At 36.3% G+C, this 20170-nt stretch overlaps 1 protein-coding gene across 1 annotated transcript in view; it reads right to left on the minus strand.

Moving 5' to 3' along the window:
• LOC143216058 (beta-1,4-glucuronyltransferase 1) overlaps positions 1 to 3257 on the minus strand; it is an 82381-nt gene extending 79124 nt beyond the window's left edge. The window contains exon 1 of the mRNA XM_076438792.1: positions 2938 to 3257. Coding sequence (XP_076294907.1) covers positions 2938 to 3048 — 111 coding nt within the window. The 5' untranslated portion in view covers positions 3049 to 3257. The remainder of the gene's footprint in view (positions 1 to 2937) is intronic.
• Positions 3258 to 20170: the final 16913 nt, after the last annotated feature.

The raw sequence follows: 20170 nt of genomic DNA on the forward strand, positions 1-20170 counted from the left end.
TTGAGCACATTAATATCTCACCAGCACACACAAAACGTTATCAGGTATAATTGAATCTTCGATAAATGCAGTATGTATATGTGTTCAGATTTCTCTACCACCTCTTCGCGGCGAAACAGATTGTCCTGAATCATTCTACATATTTATCACGTCGCTTTTGTCGCAGTAGTTGCATTCGATTCGCACGCGATACAAAGTATTGATTTGTTAACAGGAGCTTTGCATCAACAGCGAATATTATCAATATCCAGAATTAAGTTGCTGGCATCATTTTTTTAGTAGCAGACTTCGTGGAAAAATGATTCCGTTCGATACAGGGTACCTAATAGTACCAATCCCCTTTACAAAATATTCAAACACAAAAGCTCACAATCAAAGTAAAAAATTATTGGGAATATATGTCTGAGATGCTAGACTTTAAGAAAATCCCCTTAACTTCTGAGGAAAAATTATAATACACAAAAGGGTTAATAACTATCTACAATAGCTATGCAAATTGCTTACGTTCTCACCAATTTTGATGAGATTGAAAGGTGATACCGTTGCCCGGTATTATATTCTATGTGTTTCATGCTCGTATTTCATGTATTGCATGACAAAACAGGCTAGTGAAATAGCGACTGTCTACATAATGTTGTGTGATACAATGATAATATTTATACCGTTATTACTTTATCACAAACCAAATGCATGGCACCAAAAGAGGTTATTTCTTAAATCAATACCAATTCGTAGTGAATGAAGTTATTAATGAAGTTGTTAATCATGGTTACAAACGTAACCGTCATCGTAAAGCAATGAAATTTGCTCGTTGAAGGTCCATAAGACACATGTTTATAATTATCTCGATAACATGTACACACATAAAAATTTTTTTTAGTTGTTTCCTCTACCGAGACTCAATGTTTACTACAGTATGTATGATGTAATCGTGCATTCTTTATGCATTAAATTTGACATGCTATGCTAGTATACATGTACAGTAAATATTCGATCTAAGAAAAACTGCGGGAGGCCAAAAAGCTTGAGCTGCCTCGATTGTCCAGCAATGTAAAGTGTAAACATGTCGCGTAATCCGATACGGGGTCGGGTATATCGTTATGAACTAGGGCTGTAACTTTCCTTCGAAGGTCAAAGATTTCGAAGCTTCATTAAATTAAAATTTTGTTTGCGAAGTATTATTTTTTAAGTACATTCGTGATATGATCCCGAAATTTATTAATAGAATGCACTCTTTTAAATTTAATTTAATTACGAAAAATCAAAACGGAAAGTTCAGTGTCAGTCACCGGTGACTGAAAGTTAATATTTTTATTTATCAAAAATCATGACATCGTATGGTACTCATAAGTTACAACTTCATACGTTTCGAAGACTTTGAAATTTCGAGCACTTGGAAGACTTCGAAGTTCCCTTCGTTCCTTCGAATCCTTCGAAGCTTCGAAGTGTTCGAAGCTTCGGAAAAGTTACAGCCCTATTATGAACCACTACTAATCTAATGACAAAACTTCTGTGTTTTTCATTATTCTTTCATGGGACTTTCACTAAATTATTTGTGGCATTTTTGTTATTAAAATGGCTCTAAACACGATATAATTTGAACTGTATTTAGTGGTATTGAACGTAGAAGAGAATAGCGAGTGAAAAAGAAAGAGAAACCAAAAATTAGAAACTTAGAGTATTGTTCAATTACTTATTGTATTGTCTACATATTTGTATTTCATTTATATTAATTTGTTATGATATGTAACAAAACAATTATAGAAAGACTCGTAAATATAAAATAATATCGGCTGGATAAAAGTATATGACAATAGTGCTTATCCTGTTACACATACAATTTAAAGGCGGTTTAAGGCGATCCATAAGCAGAATTATTTACTGTATAAATCAATAAAGATTGAATTTTTATCATAGAAATTCTCATGTTTCTCTATTTAGTTCGGATAGACAAAGTTCTACTGAACCTTGATTGACTGAACCTGATTATTCTAAAAAGACTGAAACTTACTGTTTACTTATGAAAAAATCCATTTGACATGGAATCAAATTAACACGTATGCAGGACACATACCTGGAACTCAGTACATTGCAATGAATACCTACACAATGAAAAAATATCTGCTTTATCATAGCCTATACTCTTTCATCTAAATTACTGTTACCGAAAATTGTTGAAGCGATTGCCTCAGCGACATGCCCCGGCGATTTACAAGAATGGTAAACAAAATGAAAGCTTTGAAGAAGGAAAAACGCTATTGCATGGAAATAGAATTATTCAGGCCAAGAAAAGATTAGAAGAAAGGGTGAACTCATTACTAAATAAGCGTTACTGGATATGTATCCGGTAATGGTATATAGATAAATTTATAAATGCTAAATATTATTTTAAAGCGCGCTATCATTTTATGCTTATAAAATAGTTGTGTTTCGTTCTGTACAAAATTTCACAATCTCAGTTGTTAGAAACATAAAATAGTAGGGGAGTTGGACGTCAACAGTCAACTGATCTCGTCAGCTGTGCACACGCGACAAGAACGTGACAAAACGCGATTATTATTTATTTTTAACACGGAGCAACAACTTATAGTAAATTAGTGCCGTCCAGCGTAAGTAAACTTCCCCTTCATTGTCGCTGAGAAATTGAAGTTAGGACGCCTGTGTTATCTTTTTAGCTGGGAGTGTGTGATTGCCAAAAAGTTTCTCACGGAACCGCAGCTTGTGTGCAAGGTCACGCAAGGGGGTGAAAGGACACCGGCCACGTGAGCGTGTTGCCATCGTGAACCGTGGCGACATCTCTGTCGACCGTCACACGACGGCGCACCCCCATCGGTTCACCTCGCGATACCAACTCGCACACGAAGTTCACGGGCAGGTGCGCGGCCGTGAACAACAAAACGCAATGGTTTTCGAGAGAAAAGAAGAAACGGCACTCACCTGAACCATTGATGTGTGTTGGCACGCGAGACAGACTTGCCCGCTTGGCGGCAGTCTGATGGCGCAATCAGTCCGTGCCAGCCGCTGTCGTTGGCCTCGCGTCCCGTGCATTCAACATCAGGCCGCGCACAATACCGGTGCGAGCCATGCACGCATACGCGCACACACGCACCCACGCACCTGCACCGACACGGTCACACGACCACGCCCAACCGCCACCGGAATTTCCACGAAGCCCGGATCTTTTCACAGAACAAAAAATGCCCGCGTTTTGTTTACGCCTATGCCGAATCAGTGACAGCTCGGCCAGCTACCTATCAATGCCGCTAGAGGCTCTGAGCACCGCAGTTGCGGACGCGCAGACGCTGACACCGAAAATCGATTATTTCTGACGGTCCTCCATGGTCAATCTTAATCCAGCCGCTATAAATCCATGAGCAATGCGCTGATAATTTTTGCGCGATACACCCACTACCACGCTGCTCAATTTTCCCAGAAATCTGGACAAATACGTATCTTTGTTAACCCTTTGCACTCCTTTCTCGAGTGTGACTCGACATTAGAGAAAGAAAATTGTAAATAAGATGGGTTTTTATATGTGTGTGTATTTGGTTCTTCTTTATTTGTTTGTATTATTTTTTAGTTGAAAACAAATAGAAGTTCCACAAATATAAATTACAACGAAGTTTGAGAGCTATATTTAATATAATCAGTGAACAAAATTGTTTAGAAGTAGTCGTCAAGGAACTGCTCTTTGAAGTAAAAAATAAAATACTTAAAATAATAGGGAGTTGTTGACATCAAAATTCGGAGTGCCCTATACTTTCACAACTTAATGTGCCCCCGCAGACCTGGGCGAATTTATTTCGAATAATAATTTGTAAATAAATTCTAGAAATATATATAATGCCCTAATGCTCTTTAGTATTTGACAATTGAAAGAATTTGAAGCTATGCAAATCATTGGGAAAATAATAAATTGTAAAACTGATTATTTGAAAGAATAATGTTCAATTGTGTGTGTGTGTGTGTGTTTATCGAGAAATTGTCTCTGAAATAACATTCAAAATAAATGTCAATGAAATAAAAATATTGTCTATATATTTATAAATAATATCAATAATTTCTGTATAAATGTATATATGTATAAATATTATCAAATGTCAAAAAAAGAGAATAATTAGTGAAAATCAAAATAATTTATTAGTTTATGTTATTGTGGCAGAAATTTGTTTTGGCTTTTAATAGCGTTTGTTCCTCAAACATTTGGTCTGTTAGCGATCGAAACTTGAAGGCATCAATATACTTTGCATATACTTTTTTTATCGTAAAGTAAAGTAAACTTTTATCGTCATAAAGATATCGAGCAGTGTCCATTTCAACGTGTGCCCGTATTTTTTCCTTTGTTCTAGCGATCTCAATTGACAAATCTACAACAGAAATGATTGAATCCTTCTAATATAAATAATTTATTCTTTTACACAAACGAAAAAAACCATAAGACTGAATTGGTATTCGGAAGCGTAGTTCTTTCTTCTCTTTCTGGAAGAGTAAAAAACGGTAAATATAAACATTTGACGCTGCACTTTGGACGACTGGTTATTTCTAACAGAATCAAATAACAAATAATTTATTACGATATATAATAAATAAATAATTGAATTGGAAATAAATAAATTTTTTTAAGTATTTCGTATGAAAACCTTACTTAGGAAACGTACTTCGTAAAATTAAGCATATACATGTGGATTATAATTTCCTAACCTTTTTTGACTCAGAATTGCTTTCTCGAAGCTTTTCTGTTCAGCCCGTACAGGTAAATTATTATCTTTAGGAACAATATTTCCAAATATGGATGTTTCTGTAATTTTCAAATTTTAAAATAATTAGACTGAGAACAAAAAAATAATAACTCGAAACTGAATTTTTAAGCTCCCAACCGCAGAGCCCCTGCGCTGATCATCCAGGTTGGGAAATGATTTCTGAAGCATACAATTTCAAGCATCGACTGATTAATAGTCGACACAAAACGCTTGAAATTTGATATCAATAGGACGTATCCATGCATTTATACTCTGTCGAGCAAAATTTCACCCGGATCCAGTTCAACTTCCATCCACCATCAGTGCGACGTTTAAACCGCTGTGAAACAATGAACAGGTGTTATCGTATTCGTTCGTTTAACGTTTCAGTACCACTAAAATAACACGTTAAAACTTGAGCTCGATAACAACGCCACACAGCGCGAAAGGTGAATAACCACATGAAAATTCAACTAGCAATTCTAAATAAGGGTTACACCTTTCATCGACTGCAAAGTATTTCGCACGAAACCATTATGGATAATAATTACTGGGCATGTTTAAGGTGTCTCCCGAATTTAATGCTCGGTTTGCAGGCAATTTTTGAAAATTTTATTAGAAAGATGTATTGAACATAATAATTCCAAACTCGGTATACATATTGACCCTTAACCCTTTGCACTCCTTTGTCGACTGTGACTCGACATCGGAGAAAGGAAACTGTAAATAAAACGGGTTTTTTTATATGTATTTGGTTCTTCCTTTTAATTTCTTAATTTTTATAAATTAAAATTGTTTAAAATAATTAAGTAGCAGTCAAGGATCTGTCATTTGAAGTAAATTTCATATAAAACACTTAAAATAATAGGGAGTTGTTGGCAACAAAATTGAAAAATAATTCGGAGTGCAAAGGGTTAACACAAAAACTACCAAGAAATGAAGAATTTCAGATTTCTTATTTTACAATTCGTAATGTTATAGAAATATTTTCTTGAGAAATTGTTTAATGTATGTACTTTTCTTTATTTAAGTACATCTTACCATAAAGATTCTATGAAATTTAAATAAGTGAAATCCTATTATAATTATAAAGGAATAAATATCAGTCTTCTTTAGGGCTAGATAATTCTAGTGTTAATTGATCGAATAGTTTATGAGTAGTCTATATCAAGTACCAAGTAGTCTATGTTTGGATAGTGATATTTTGACATTTCTTTTAAAAAGTGTTCAATCTATTTCGGTATGTTTATTGATCATACTGTTTACTCTCTACCGTTACCATTAACTGTTTAAACTTATGTAACATTTATAATGGTTGGAGGATGGGATTGATAGCAAGTTACTCTTCATTAGTATATGAATATGAATATATTTATTCAAGAAGCTCAACATAGAACATAACGCTTTTCTTTCAATCACTCAGCAGGTGTCACATTTTACTCACCATTACCTCTTATACAAGGTGTTCGCGATAATTTGGACCAGCGTTTTTTTCGTAAACGGTAAACATTAGAAAAAAACCGAAGTGCAGGAAGTTATAGCATATTTTACTAGCAATATGATAGCGTATCTACATTTTTTTTATTTGTAATATTTTTCTTAAAATAGAGGTGATCTTCATTGCACGCAGATGTCAGTCTCCTCTCCCTCTCCCACTCTCATTTCCTTCTGTCCCTCCGCTCCTCTTTTCCTCCCTCCCTCTCAGTTTCATGATTCAATCGATTGTGTGTGTGTGTGTGTGTGTATCTGTATGTGTTCATTAATAAATGTAATTATTTAAAATTTGTGACGATCAACCCCAGGTACTGTGACAACAAGCCCAAGCTAGGGGGTACAGTGTCACAAAATCATTCCTCAAGATAATTTAAATTATCCTTCAATATAATCGACAATGTCCATGACCCCATAGCGTTCTACATATGTATAAAGACAAGTATTACACTTGTCAAATTGACCTTCCCGGTACCTATAACTTGCAGAAAAATCAAACTAGAACTAGGGGGTTATTGTTGCTCGCTCGCTTCGCTCGCTCGCGAGTAGGGTTGTTTTTGCTCGCTCGCTTTGCTCGCTCGCGGATAGGACTGCTCTTGCGAAAGGGTTAGTGTTACGCATGGCTAGTAGTACCTATAGCTATTAATGTTTTTTTTTTTATTTGGTGTGTGACTCTCCACGAGCCACACAAAGAACTTCCCGATTCGTTAGTTGCAGTATATTATTATCATTATTAAGTGTACGTTTTAAGAAGATTATACGTTTTCAGGGAAATTCAATAGTTTTCTACTTATCAAAATGTTTGCTATATGGCGTCGCATTAAACCAACATCGTATGCTCGTTGCTCGCTTGGTTCCTTGTTATAGCAGAGTAATGTTGCAAAATAAATTGCAAATGCTCCACAATCAAACGTATTGTTTTGATATTGTACTCTGTGATATATATATTTCTTATTATATTTGTAAAGGGCATTCAAATAATCTATTACATCATGGTTCAAATGATTAGCATTAAAACTATCATAAATGTGTACATTGCCGTTACCATCAGATCTTGTGCAAATCCAATGTCCTACTACCTTTTTTCCAATTTCACCACTGTATATTATCTGAATATTCGTCTCATGTTCTGGGATCTCTTGTAAATTATTCAAAAAAGCTCGAACGTAACCAGTATCTTGAGCAAAGTTGTATATTCCACGCTCGTTTAGATTTCTGTTCATAATTTCGTGAAATAAATTAATATGTTTATCTTGTAAATAACAATCAGGTTTTATGACTTCTTTACATTCGGCTGTTTCTAAAGCATAGTTATAACCATCATTGAGGAAACATTCTGCAGGCACTGCATATTCATGATTAATTTGCTCGATATGCTGGTCCGAGATCATTATACATTCATCAAAATTTGTAAAATTTTCAGGATTCATTTTTTGATTTGTGATTGTTACATCTGTTATCTCTACATTCTCTTCTTTTCTATATTTGACAACCTTCTTATCGAGGATTGCATAAATGGGCTTATGATAGCTGAAATATGTTTCATAAACACCGCAATCTATATCATCAACATTTGAGAAAATGATATCTATTTGCGTATTCAAATTGGTCGTTATACTATTGGATGGTAATTTAGTTTTTAAATTGTACTTGTTCAAAAGGTTAATCAAATAATTATTATCATTATCCTTGCAATTTAATATATTGTAATTGAAATCACCTATCAAAATCTTTTCACTTTCAATTGTAATTTTACAACGCTACCAAACATAGAATTAGTAGCTTTTGGTGATTTATAACCACTTATTATATAATAATTTCTGATTCTAAAAGTAAACAGTTCTACATGCGCATTTGAACTAAATTCCTGTTCAACAAATAATTTTTCTATTAATAATTCTGTTTTTCCATAACAAATTAATCCGCGGCTGTTGTTGTCAATGTCGGATCGGAATAATATGTCATAATTTAAAATATTCAACTCATCATCTGTTTTCGTTAATGTTTCACTAAAAATTAATATATCGCTTCGCTGAAACCATGAATCTTTATTTATATGAATTAATTTACTTGTCAAAGTACCAATATTTTGATATATAACTATTAATCCGTTCTCATTGACCAAATTATTGAATGATAATTTTAATTGTTTAGTTTTTCGCAAACGATACAATTCATCGTTAGCCGGGTTTGCAGTATTGAACTTGGTTTTCTTCGATACTGTTAATTTAAATTGTCCCAAAATATATAAACCGCTCAATTTTGAAACTCTGCTCAGTGCTACATACAACATTTGTAAAGTTCGCCTTTCTGATTTTTTAAAATCCAAACATACTTTCTCGTATGTTTGTCCCTGACTTTTATGAATTGTAATCGCTTCAGCAGGAACCACTGGAAATTGACTACGTGTGATTTGATATTTTTCCTCACTCGACATATTTACTTGATTCGATACTTTTATTATTGGTGTTAAATTTTGATCAATATTTGCATTTTTCATATAATTACGATAACGAGTTCTTACTTTCACTCCTACTCTGGGCAATTGAAAATCTAACCACAATATAGACGGAATTTTAGTATTTTCTTGAAAAGTAATAAATTTTAATATTCCGCATGCTCCATTAACCAATACGTCTTCAACATCAATGTTATTAATTATCATATATTTTATATTAATTTTCAATTTAATCTCAGTTAATAATTCGTTTTGAACTGATTGTGTTTTTAAAGATTGTAATATAAATTTTTTTGTACTTTCATCGATATTCTTCGAAAATGTATTCTCGGCAGTAGAGATGATTAACTCACTCTTGCAGTGGGATATTTTTCGATTATTGTAAGCGGTAACATCATCGTAAGGTATAAAAAAAAATTAAAAAAAAAATTTTTTTTTTTAATTTTAAAAAAATCGAAAAAAAATTTTTTTGTGTAATTACGTTTGTTTCTTCGGTGGAAACTTTCCGTTCTCTCGTATAAATTGCATTGTTGAATGAACTTCTTTCGAAAAAAACTAAAAAAACTAAAAAACTACTTGACCAAAATGGACCAAAATCTAATCAGCTCTAAGTTACAGCGGGGCACATCGATTGCATCATACATCATCCTGATCGCGTTGTTACTTTTTCTGAAAACGTTAACGAAAAATTTGATACCATAGAAACAGACATACGCACACACACACACACACACACACACACATACGAACATTTTGCTGAAAATAGTCTAAAATGACTGCAATGACCGTGAAACGTGAAGATCTGCTAAAAAATCGATTTTCGATTTTCGGGGTCATTACAATAACTTCCCTATAAAATCGGGAAGTTAAAAATGTGAAAGTGAAATTTATTATAGACAGTACTTGGATCTAGATCACGTCATTTGGCAATGTCCAAAATATGAAGATGAACGCGATACACTCCTATCAGCCCTTTTCGTTGCAAGTACATACTGCCTCCCGACTTGTATAAAATGCTTCCTATGTGGACCAGATATTAAAGGCCTGTCAATTATATTCGATTTTATTAAACGATGTGCAATTCAAATCTGCTCTCATTAAATTAATGTAAGCAAATAGAAGCTACATAAACTAGTTGTAAGTTAAGTTAAGTTAAGTTAAAAGGTGCTGTTATGTATTATTAAGGATGTTCTGTGTGTGGAGGTACAATGGGAGACAAAAGTACAAGAAATTCGAAATCCATCAATATATTAGCAATGAAAGCCATTCATGAGTATATTTTGCATACTTTTGTATACTTTTTTTTACACTGTTGTCGCGTTTCTATGCTAGTGAGATGACAACACGATAAATTTGACGTTTTGTAACAGTTTATAATTCTTTGCTCTGTAACTGTTTAGTGAATCCTGATAAATTTTAAACATAATTAATTACATAATTTTTACTACATATAAAAAAAACTGGAGTTTCCAGTTGCGTTTTTTCAAGGTTTAAATAGGGTTTGAAGTGGAATTTTATGAATTCTCCATAAGAAGACATGTTAAAATGTGCAAACTTTAAGTTGCTGTAATTCTTAAACGGTGCAGTGAATCGAACCCAAACTTTGGTAATTGCATTAATTTAGTAAGAATTATATTGTCAAATTTACAAAAATTTTGTTGCGTTTTTATATACCTCCAGAACATCCTTAAGAGAGATATTATGTAATATGTTAATGTGTTCATGTACATATTGTATATGCTACATAAATCATACTTGGTTTAAAGCATTAAATAAATAATAATAGTAATAGAAAAATGTGACAACTATGCCCGGTTTCCCCTGGTAAGATATGGGCAATGTTTCTCAAACTATTCGTGGATCCAGCCACGCTGTGATACACACCACGGAAAACAGGGCGAAAGGGGATGACAAAGCTGTCAGTCCTTAATCTCCGAGACCTTTAAATACTTTCCCCGCGGATAATCCGCGGATGATCGCGGATAAAAATGGTCTCCGCTGGTTATGTCCGCTTCGTGAATCCTCCGCGAGACTTAAAGCTCCTGGAAGACGAGCTGCGCTCGGTACCGGAGACGTCAAAAACCGTTGAATAATTCGTGTATTTGCCGAGACAGGTTAGCTGGGCCCATGCTAGCTCCCCGGTGTGCTATACAGTTGTCTGCATGAATGGAAAAGTGTACGTAGTCATGCGTGGCCGGACGTGTAACCGTCGCGACGGCTGGAATCTACGCTAACGACCAAACACCGACGCAACGCCACAGTCAGAATGGATCCCAAGATAACATTCCCTGAATAAGTCACCTCGATGGAATTAAGTTTAAATATTTCATCATCCAACTAATCTCAACGGTACGGCGCAAGACGAAACCCCTTGTCGCGCACCAACCACCGGCGCGGCGATGCGATAATCGGGCACCGGGAAAAACGATTCGATATCTTCAAGGATCCCAGGGCAAGAAACTTGGCTCCACGGTAACTGGAAAAAGACGATGGCCGAGGAACGGGAGGCCAGAACGAAGCCAATTTATGCAAATAATTCGATAACGGCTTTAAATATTCAGCCCTCTCGTTTCGTCCCAGGGAAATGTAAATCAGCGGTTGTTTAATGTAATTAATAGTTTGAGACGCTTCACGGGGAGCTCCGCCGGAGTTAATACAGATGGACGAGTTGGCAGTTGATGTGCATTTGCTTATTTTTAGTGGAGTGTGAATTTTAAAATAGGTAGCAACCACAGCTAGGTAAAATACTATTTCAAATAGTAAATAGTAAATAATTCTATGTATTTTTTAAAGTGTGTGCGTACAACTTTGAAAATAAAATATTTTATTTGATGCAGTAATTTTTGAAAATAGTACTTAATTGAAAATAGTATTGTATTTTGTTTTAAGTATATTGCAAATATTTATATTTTGTCTTTATTTTGAATTTAAATTTTAAATATTATTGTTAAATATTATACAGGGTGAGTCACCTAAGATTTACACCGAAAATATCTCTGTTTCTAGTAATTCAAGAAATTATTATTACGGAAAGTTCTTTTTCTCAGTCATATTTTCCGAAAATTCAAGGTCATCGAAGTTTTTTAAATGTAACGACGTACAGTAAAGTTGTTTCCTCCATCGCCAGTTCCGAGCAGAGAGAAATATCGTGTAGGGATACTATTTTTTTATGATTCGGTCTACCGCGGCGACTGCGCCGTAAGTACAAAGGAAGCCGAACGTAGAAAAGGACAGAATTGAAACACGGATCGCGCGGCCGAATTGTATCTGTGTTAACCACTACATATCCGATTACATAACTTCTTTATTTTTCATTATTTTTTTATGGGACTTTCACCAACATATTTCTGGCATTTTTCTGATTAAAATAACACCAAACAAGATACAATTTGACCTATATCTATTGTACATTTGAAGTACATGTGAACTTAGTTACTCCATACCGTCAATTAAACCACTAAATAAAATTGAAATTGTATCGTGTTTAGTGTCATTTTAATAAAAAAAATGCCACAAGTAAGTTGGTGATGTAAAGAAGTTGTAATCGAGGCAGCTCGAGCTTCGTGGCTTCGTTAGGAGTGTATTCAAACTCTTTGGAGACACTGGAAGTGTAGAGAAGAAAAACGTGTACGAAATAAACTAAAAACAAATGTAAATAATGAAATAGAGTGTTTACGTCAATCCTGGTAGAGTACAGTAAGCATGAACATTGTTCATAGAAATAATTGTATGTGGAGCTTCAAATGGGCCATCCTGTATAATATACACTGTATATTGTTCAAAAAGCTAGATTAAATAGGGTGTATTAGAGGATCAATTAGAAATGCACGTCGCATACAATTCTCTTTTGAACGGGAACTGAATTATGCACGAAATTCCTGGCGATACATATGTATAGTCAAGGGCATACTGTTTGACTTATAATACGGTCCACCATCTCCTTCTCGTAAATGTGACGCTGCCTTAGGGACTCCAAATAAGAATTTTCACGCGAGTTTAACAGCAAGCTGAAGCTCGGCACCCGCGCTCTCGCTGGAATTTTTTAGACTTCTCCGACGAGGATATTTTGCCGACGTCGACGTCCCTCTTGGAATACTTGCTACAATTTGTACCGCCATCTTATGAGATAGCTTCCTGGTCTTCGAATATTGTCGAAAATATTGAATCGCCTTTCTGCAACGATACCGAAAAATATGTAGAACACAAATCTTTGGGAATCAGTATTACACGCAATGCGATTCATGACGTGGAAGGCGATTTAAAAGTACAGATGTGACTATCGGTTATCGATTAATATTTAACGATATATCAATAGTATCGTTAAAGTATCGTTAAGGCAAATTTTATAATTTTAATTTTTAATACTGCATTTTTTATAATAATAATGTAACTACTGCATAATTGCACAATTGAATAACTGCATAACTGCATAATTTGTAATAATAATAATGTAAATACGTTTTTTTATAGCATTTAAGCATACTAATAAAACATGTATTAACAACTTTACGATCGATATAACGGAATATTTATTCATTTAAGGATACGTTCGAAATGTTGACCTAATTCGTAGGTTATACGATACAACCTTGAATCATCTAGTGCAAAAAAGCTCTCTTCGCTACACAGTGTCGAGAACCATGGACAAAAATCGAAAAAATCACTGCTTCATATCGATTCAAAACTGTGTTCATACTACGTCAATATGTCGCAGTAAATCACTTTTTGAAAAGAAAATTAAAAAAATTCAGTAGGAAATTAGTTACAAGCGAATTTTAATAAGATCAAATACTACATCAGTTATGATTATGAACAAAAGACGTTTGCAAAAAATAATCTTTTGAGAAAATGATGGTCAAGGGTTGGCTAATTGTAATTCATCTTCAAAAATTTTGTAATACTTATATACAATATAATAATTAACCTGAAAAATGAAACCATTAAGTTTTATTGGTTTCCCTAATCTTTAGAAGAGGATAAAAAGAAGTTGTTCAAAATATCCTTGGAATTTGATTGCATCATATTAGTAAGATAGTATATTTTGATATCATATAAGTTTTAATTGCAATGATCGGAGTTATTTAACAAAATATGTAGCAAGAACCGGTCAGCAATCGAGTACGCGGATATCCACTTGTAGAAATATGAGATCTGAATAAATAAATAGAAAGAATAAATAAAATAATTTTGATATTACATAAATAACAAATACGATTACATAAATAAAAATTAATGTCCTAATAATCATTGATAATTATTGACAAAAAGGTAACACTGATCCAGATCTCACTGATTTTTTAATATGTTGTCCAGGTCATCACCCCGAATAATGTCGTTTTAAGGAGCCTATTCACGATCAAACGTTTTTCGCAACAAAGCCTATTGCGCAACATGATTGATCGCGAATGATAGTGATTGACTAATTGCGCAACCTGTTGTCAGGGCAATCCTAACCACAGGGCTAAATGGGCTAAGCCCCGGGACGCAAACCTTTTGGGGGCGGCAATTTTTATTGGTGTTATATTTTTTTTATTGTTATAGTTTAGTAATTAGATAAACTTCTAACAGAAGTACAAAAGAAAAAGTGTGCCTATGATGGCATTTACTGAAAATTTGGGTTTCTGGTCAATTTAAAAAATTTAAATGAAGACACAATTAGAAATAATGTTGCAAAGTTGTGCGAAACGTATATAGACGATCTATAAAATAATTTGATTGAAGAATGCCTTCATTTTTTAAACACGTATATATTTATTGGAAAATAAAGAAAATATATCTACTGCGGAACTTAGTTTAAGGACGATAATTGACACGAAAATTGAGTCTACATTTCCTAACGTGGTCACAGCACTGCGCATTTTTTAAAGTATTGCTACTGTTACGTCCCGGAGTCTGACATTCGCGAAAACTATCGTTCCGCGACCCATTCCCCTTACTGGACGCTCTCAAATGCGATACAACCTTTTGTCCACGCGGCACGTTACGTCCGACGTCTGACTGGGAACCACGACTTTCGCGAACATGCGTATTCTACTTAACGCTTACAGTAGATTCGCCCCAAAGCGGCGGACGAGAACAGAGATAACTGAGACGGCGCGAATCTTCGCAGGGAAATATCTAGCAACTTATCGGACAGTTGAGTATAGCGATCGGTGAAGACAGGCAGGCTTCCTTTATGCGAACTGCTTCCGTTGCTCGCTGACGGCTGCAGTCGAATCAGGCTGGATCGTCGTAGGAAGGACGATGATCCTCACTCGTCCTGGGAAGATCACGTCGTCGGTGATCCTCGGTTGACGGGAGATACCCCGCTGTTGTCCTCCGTCTCGCGTTCGTTGATGCGCACGAGCTTTCGTAATTGATAACGATGAATGCGAATTGAATAGGAAAGTATCGCCAGCGCGAGGATGTAGGGAGAAGAACTAAGCGAGACTCACTTATTAAATTAATAACTGGGAATATATTTGTAACGTATGAAATGAAATTATAATGAACTAGAAGCGCGTGTTATAGCAGGACCGCTCAAAGGCGGATGAGAGCGAGGACTCGTCGGAGTCCGGACCGGGACATCCAGGAGGCGGCGAGCCTCGCTGGAGTCTTGAACGAACGTGTCAGACTGGCTGTCCGAATTGAACTGAATTAACTGAACTCTTTTTAGGATCGTGAGGTCGAATACATAGGTGTCTTATCTTCTACCGGATGTCTCGTTAGACATAACGCTATGGATGTTATGAGAAGCACGCGATTAATGATTACGGTGAATGCTACGCGATACTGCTACGGGGAATACATTAAGATATGATTATTATACAAGGGTTAAGATAAGAATGGGTATGTGCTATGAGGTGAGAATCGGATCTGATGAACGGAGCGAAGTATGACTACTTATAACTAATCAATATTCTTAATAATTACTGTTACAATATCCTACTCTTATTGGCTATGCTTATAACCTATGGCAACACGTCGGCAGACGTGACAGCTACTACAAATTGCAGCGGCGAAAGATCTTTTTCAGCACTGAAAAGGATAAAAAATTTATTGACGGTCTTCTTTGGGAGAGAGCAAATTAAACGCTTTGAGTATTTGATTCATAGAGAATGACGTATTTAATAACTTTTTAAATACGTGTGTTATTATTAATCAATCTGTAAAAGAAAAAGCTAGGAAAATAAATATATAAGTTACTTTTGTTTACTATTAGAGTTTGTTTTTGTTCATATAGGTTTTTTTTTTAATTTTGTATGAATTTTATGTTTTTGTTTACTGTAATGGTAATAAATTGACTTTTTCTAGTTCTGACAGTTCTGACGCTAGTCATCCCGTGTATTCTCTTATGAAGAGGGGCGCATTATTCTTAGTAGCCCACGGGCGCCGAATATCTTAGGACGGCCCTGCCTGTTGTGTAAAATCAGAATTTCCTGATATTTGGTTCACAACAAACGGGTTGCGTTTGTACTGTGTTGTACCGTGAATGGCAGTGTTGCACAAATATTGTCAGACGAGTCTCATTACTGCGGAGTGATAAACTGAACGATTGCTCAAATTATGTGTCAACGTGAATACAATTTGGACTTGCATAATAATTGTTGCGCAACATACTTGATCATAATCAAAAGTTATTAAAAAAAATTAATGTAGTTTTTATATATCTTAAAAACACGTTTCACATTTTCTCCTAGGCAGTTAACTTTGCCCGCAATAAAATGAATGTATTGTAAAGTATCATATTGAGATTGCTTTTAATATAAATAAAGAAAACCCACTTTGTTTCATGTCTCTATCATAAACAGAACAAAAGTAATTGAATTTTGTCCAAAGACAAGCATTTCGCGACACTGTGCGCTGTAGCAAATTTTTGTTCTCTTTGACAATTCACACGAATGTACAATGAAGCGATCATTGATGACCCAGCAATGTCTGATACGTCTCAAAGCGTGGCGACTGTCGGGGTAGTTGAAAGTATATCAGAGAATACCGGAAAATCCACTTTTCGGACACTCGTGCAAGAGGATATCAGGGAATGGATGATCGTCGAGCGTTTGAGAGAGGGTAAGAACTCTTGATTTACCTTTACGTCGACTTCCGTATCCTTCAAAGGAGGCAGAGAGCATTTCTGAAGGGTGCTGTGCAGCGACTGTGGATACAAAGAAATCGATAGCTGAGAAGTCTGACTAAATAATATTCTCGAATAACACGAGATAAACGGAGGGCGAAGAAGGGGCACATATAAATATGCACGGTTCCGGGGACCCTTAACATTAAAAGCTATTGTACATAAAATCGCGGCGACGCATCGCGTCGCGACGCGAAACCGGAGGTAAAAGCTTGACAAATATTACCTCAGCCGAGACCCCAATTGTTTCTTTAAAAATCACACGGGACGCGGTGCTCGAGCACTCGAGATTATTTCGGAATAGTTTCCCCGCAAATTTCCCGTGCAGGGAGCCCTGTGAAAGCAAGCCATTCCCGAATTCCTTTGAAAATTGTTTTGCGGCGACCGGCGCGGCGCATCGACGCAACCGGCCGAACAAAGAAAGTTCGGCGGGGCATGGGATGGTGGGGGCAAATATGCATAAAGGGCGTAACTCGTTGAAATTCAGGCCGCGATTATCGACACCGAGGGAACAGACAGATGAGGATACAAACGGGGAGGCTACTCTCCCTCGCAAGCACGAAAGTAAGCAAAATCTAATTCCGGTGGCGGTAGGCAAGTCACGGGACCCTGTCCCCTTTTCCGAGATGTAACGTAGGTTTATCCACGTGTAGAGAATTTCTGTGTCCGCCCTTACCTCTCTTTGGCCCCCTCCCTTGGTCCTCGTCCTCCTACTTGCCGAGCCCACCCCCTCGTATCCTCAATTTCTGTCTGTCCTTGTGGTAGTTGCGGACCGCAGTCCTCGCTTTGTGCATATAATTGAATTTAGGTTCGGATACCAGTCTCCACTTCGCCCACCGGCATCCACGCCCGGTATCCTTCGTCCTTTTCCAGCGCTCCGCCCGAACTCCCCTATCTTATGATTAGATCCGACCCACGCCTAACGGGTAAGGACTAATTTTGCGTATCGGGCTACTACGGACAACTGCCTGATAAAGGCGCCGTTATTAATAAACCGTGAAACGCGTTTGCACCTGCATCCAGTCGCCTTTTGCAACGCCCAGGTGTTATTATTGAGGAAATTTGATTTCGTTTGCGGGGACTGTGCGAGCGTACACACTGCGCTTGCTTCTGATGGCATGTACTTTGGATCAACGTCAATTCATGAAGCGCGCGGGGCTTGATTTTCGAGAGAAATTGTATTTAGCTTGCGGCAGCTTGGAAATTTATTTATTAACATTGCACGGATAAGACGACGCAATATGCGTCACAGGCTTCCCGTTCCGAAATAATATTGTTATTAACCGCGCTCGCCTTCGTTGTTTCTCTTTTACCACGTTTTTATTTACTACTAGAACCAGCGAACCTATCGAAGTGACGAACGTCGTATACTTTATTTTATAATTTTTGAAATTGTAAATATGGTTGTGTGAATAGTTACTAGACACACTTATGTGTTTATTAGATAGCGCTTCATCTTGTTGGATAACATGAACCTATACATACAGCTTGATTATGTCGTACGGAGTGGCGAAGTATAATACATCCTACTGTGCGACGGTGATTAGTACTCCGTCGTACTAGTACCTCGAAAAACTTCTCTAGGTATTGAAAAAACAAAATGGTTATAGTAGTACAATAGTAAATGATTGTTTTCATCTTCAAAACAAGCCCGAAAACTTCTCTTCATTCGTATGAAGATCTTCAGTTTTCGAGATATTCGCAAAAAACTATCGCTAATACTGTATTGAATTGTTCGTATTCCTGCACGCTCTGCAGCAACGTAAGCCTGTCCCGGCGCGGCGTTTGTTTACATTTTGCTTCTAAACACGCTGCGGAGATGAGAGAGAAAACAGGGTCTCACTCTGGCCATACATATATAGGGTGAGCTTTTTCAATTTTGAAAGACTACTCCTACATTTTCGTATGTATGTTTCGTATGTATCATCGCATAATCTTTTCATTCTATATAGCCGTCATACAGAATTTGAACTAGAAATGGGAAAATCATGAGATCAGAAATAGTTAGGGTTAGGTGGTGGGGGCGGAGAGGGCCGGCCTAACGGCCGGCCCGACCACGCATACGGAAATCCAGAAGCACCCTATATGTATATGTATGAGTAGAATGACACTGTGTTTTCTTTCTCATCTCCACAGCGTGTTTAGAAGCAAAATGTAAACAAACGCCGTGCTGGGACAGGCTTACGTTACTGCGGAGCGTGCAGCAATACGAAAAATTCAATAGTGTATAAGCGATAGTTTTTTGCGAATATCTCGAAAACTAAAATCGAGCGGCGGTAACATATGTATATAGGAAAAAGTTGTTCAAAACGTAGAAATCTATAACATTTAAATTTCATCAAAATCTGAGATGAGACCCTCTTTCTAAACAATTACCAAACTTTTAAGTTAAAAGTTACTGATACATGTTCCCTTATAAAAATGACAAGGTTGATTTTATTTAGACTGTGCAGCTCCATCGTAATATATGCTCTATTAAAGATATCTATACAATCATTTCTGATGAAATTTGTTTGTATTGTATCAATAATCGTAAAAAAGTATCTGGAACCGGTCATTTTGACCGGTGATGGTAAGTTTAGTGTTAATAAATATCGTGGCGATGTCAATCGTAGAACAATGTTTCCGGTAAGGGACTTTTCGTGATGAGCCGACGACATCCGAGCAATCTAAATGAACGGGAAATGTCCAACCCCTCAAAGGCATGAGGAATGTTTGCACTCAAAATAATGACTCGAAAAGTCGTACCATCGAGGACCCTCTAACAACAGGGCCAGGATTCTGGCAATCGTCAGTGACCAGTCCTTCGAACCCGGCCACCTACGGTACGCACTTGGGAAGCTAGAATTTCCACGCCTGACAATTCCTTCTTTTCCATGCCCATTGTCAGAGTCCGTTGCTATATTATAAATTTATTAATTATTGTTAAGTGAGAAAAAACCAGAGGTGTAGATTCACCGCTAGGACGGATGACCATTACTTTTTATACACCCTTACGCCTATTGCCGAATTAAATGTACCTTCTTGTACTAGCTCGATGAGATATCTTGTTGGAACCATAAGCGTTACAAAACTAACTATAACTTTCAGAACAAGAACACTTTTTTTACCCAGAGAAAACGAATCGCAGCACGGATCTCGAATTGGGATATAACTCCCAGCGAGCATGCTGTGTTTTGTAATTGGTAACGAATAAAAAGCTACTGTAATATTCAAGTAATTGATACAACTTCAGAGTAGACGTATTAAACATTGTTTTCGCCAAGTTTCGCCGAGATATCTTTAACACGCAAAAAATACCAGGCGAGTGAATCTTTTTGACTGACCCTTGCATAATAGGATAATACATTTTTCCACGTTCTTCACGTT

Source organism: Lasioglossum baleicum, chromosome 2 (genome assembly GCF_051020765.1).
Source record: "Lasioglossum baleicum chromosome 2, iyLasBale1, whole genome shotgun sequence".
Lineage (NCBI taxonomy): Eukaryota > Metazoa > Arthropoda > Insecta > Hymenoptera > Halictidae > Lasioglossum > Lasioglossum baleicum.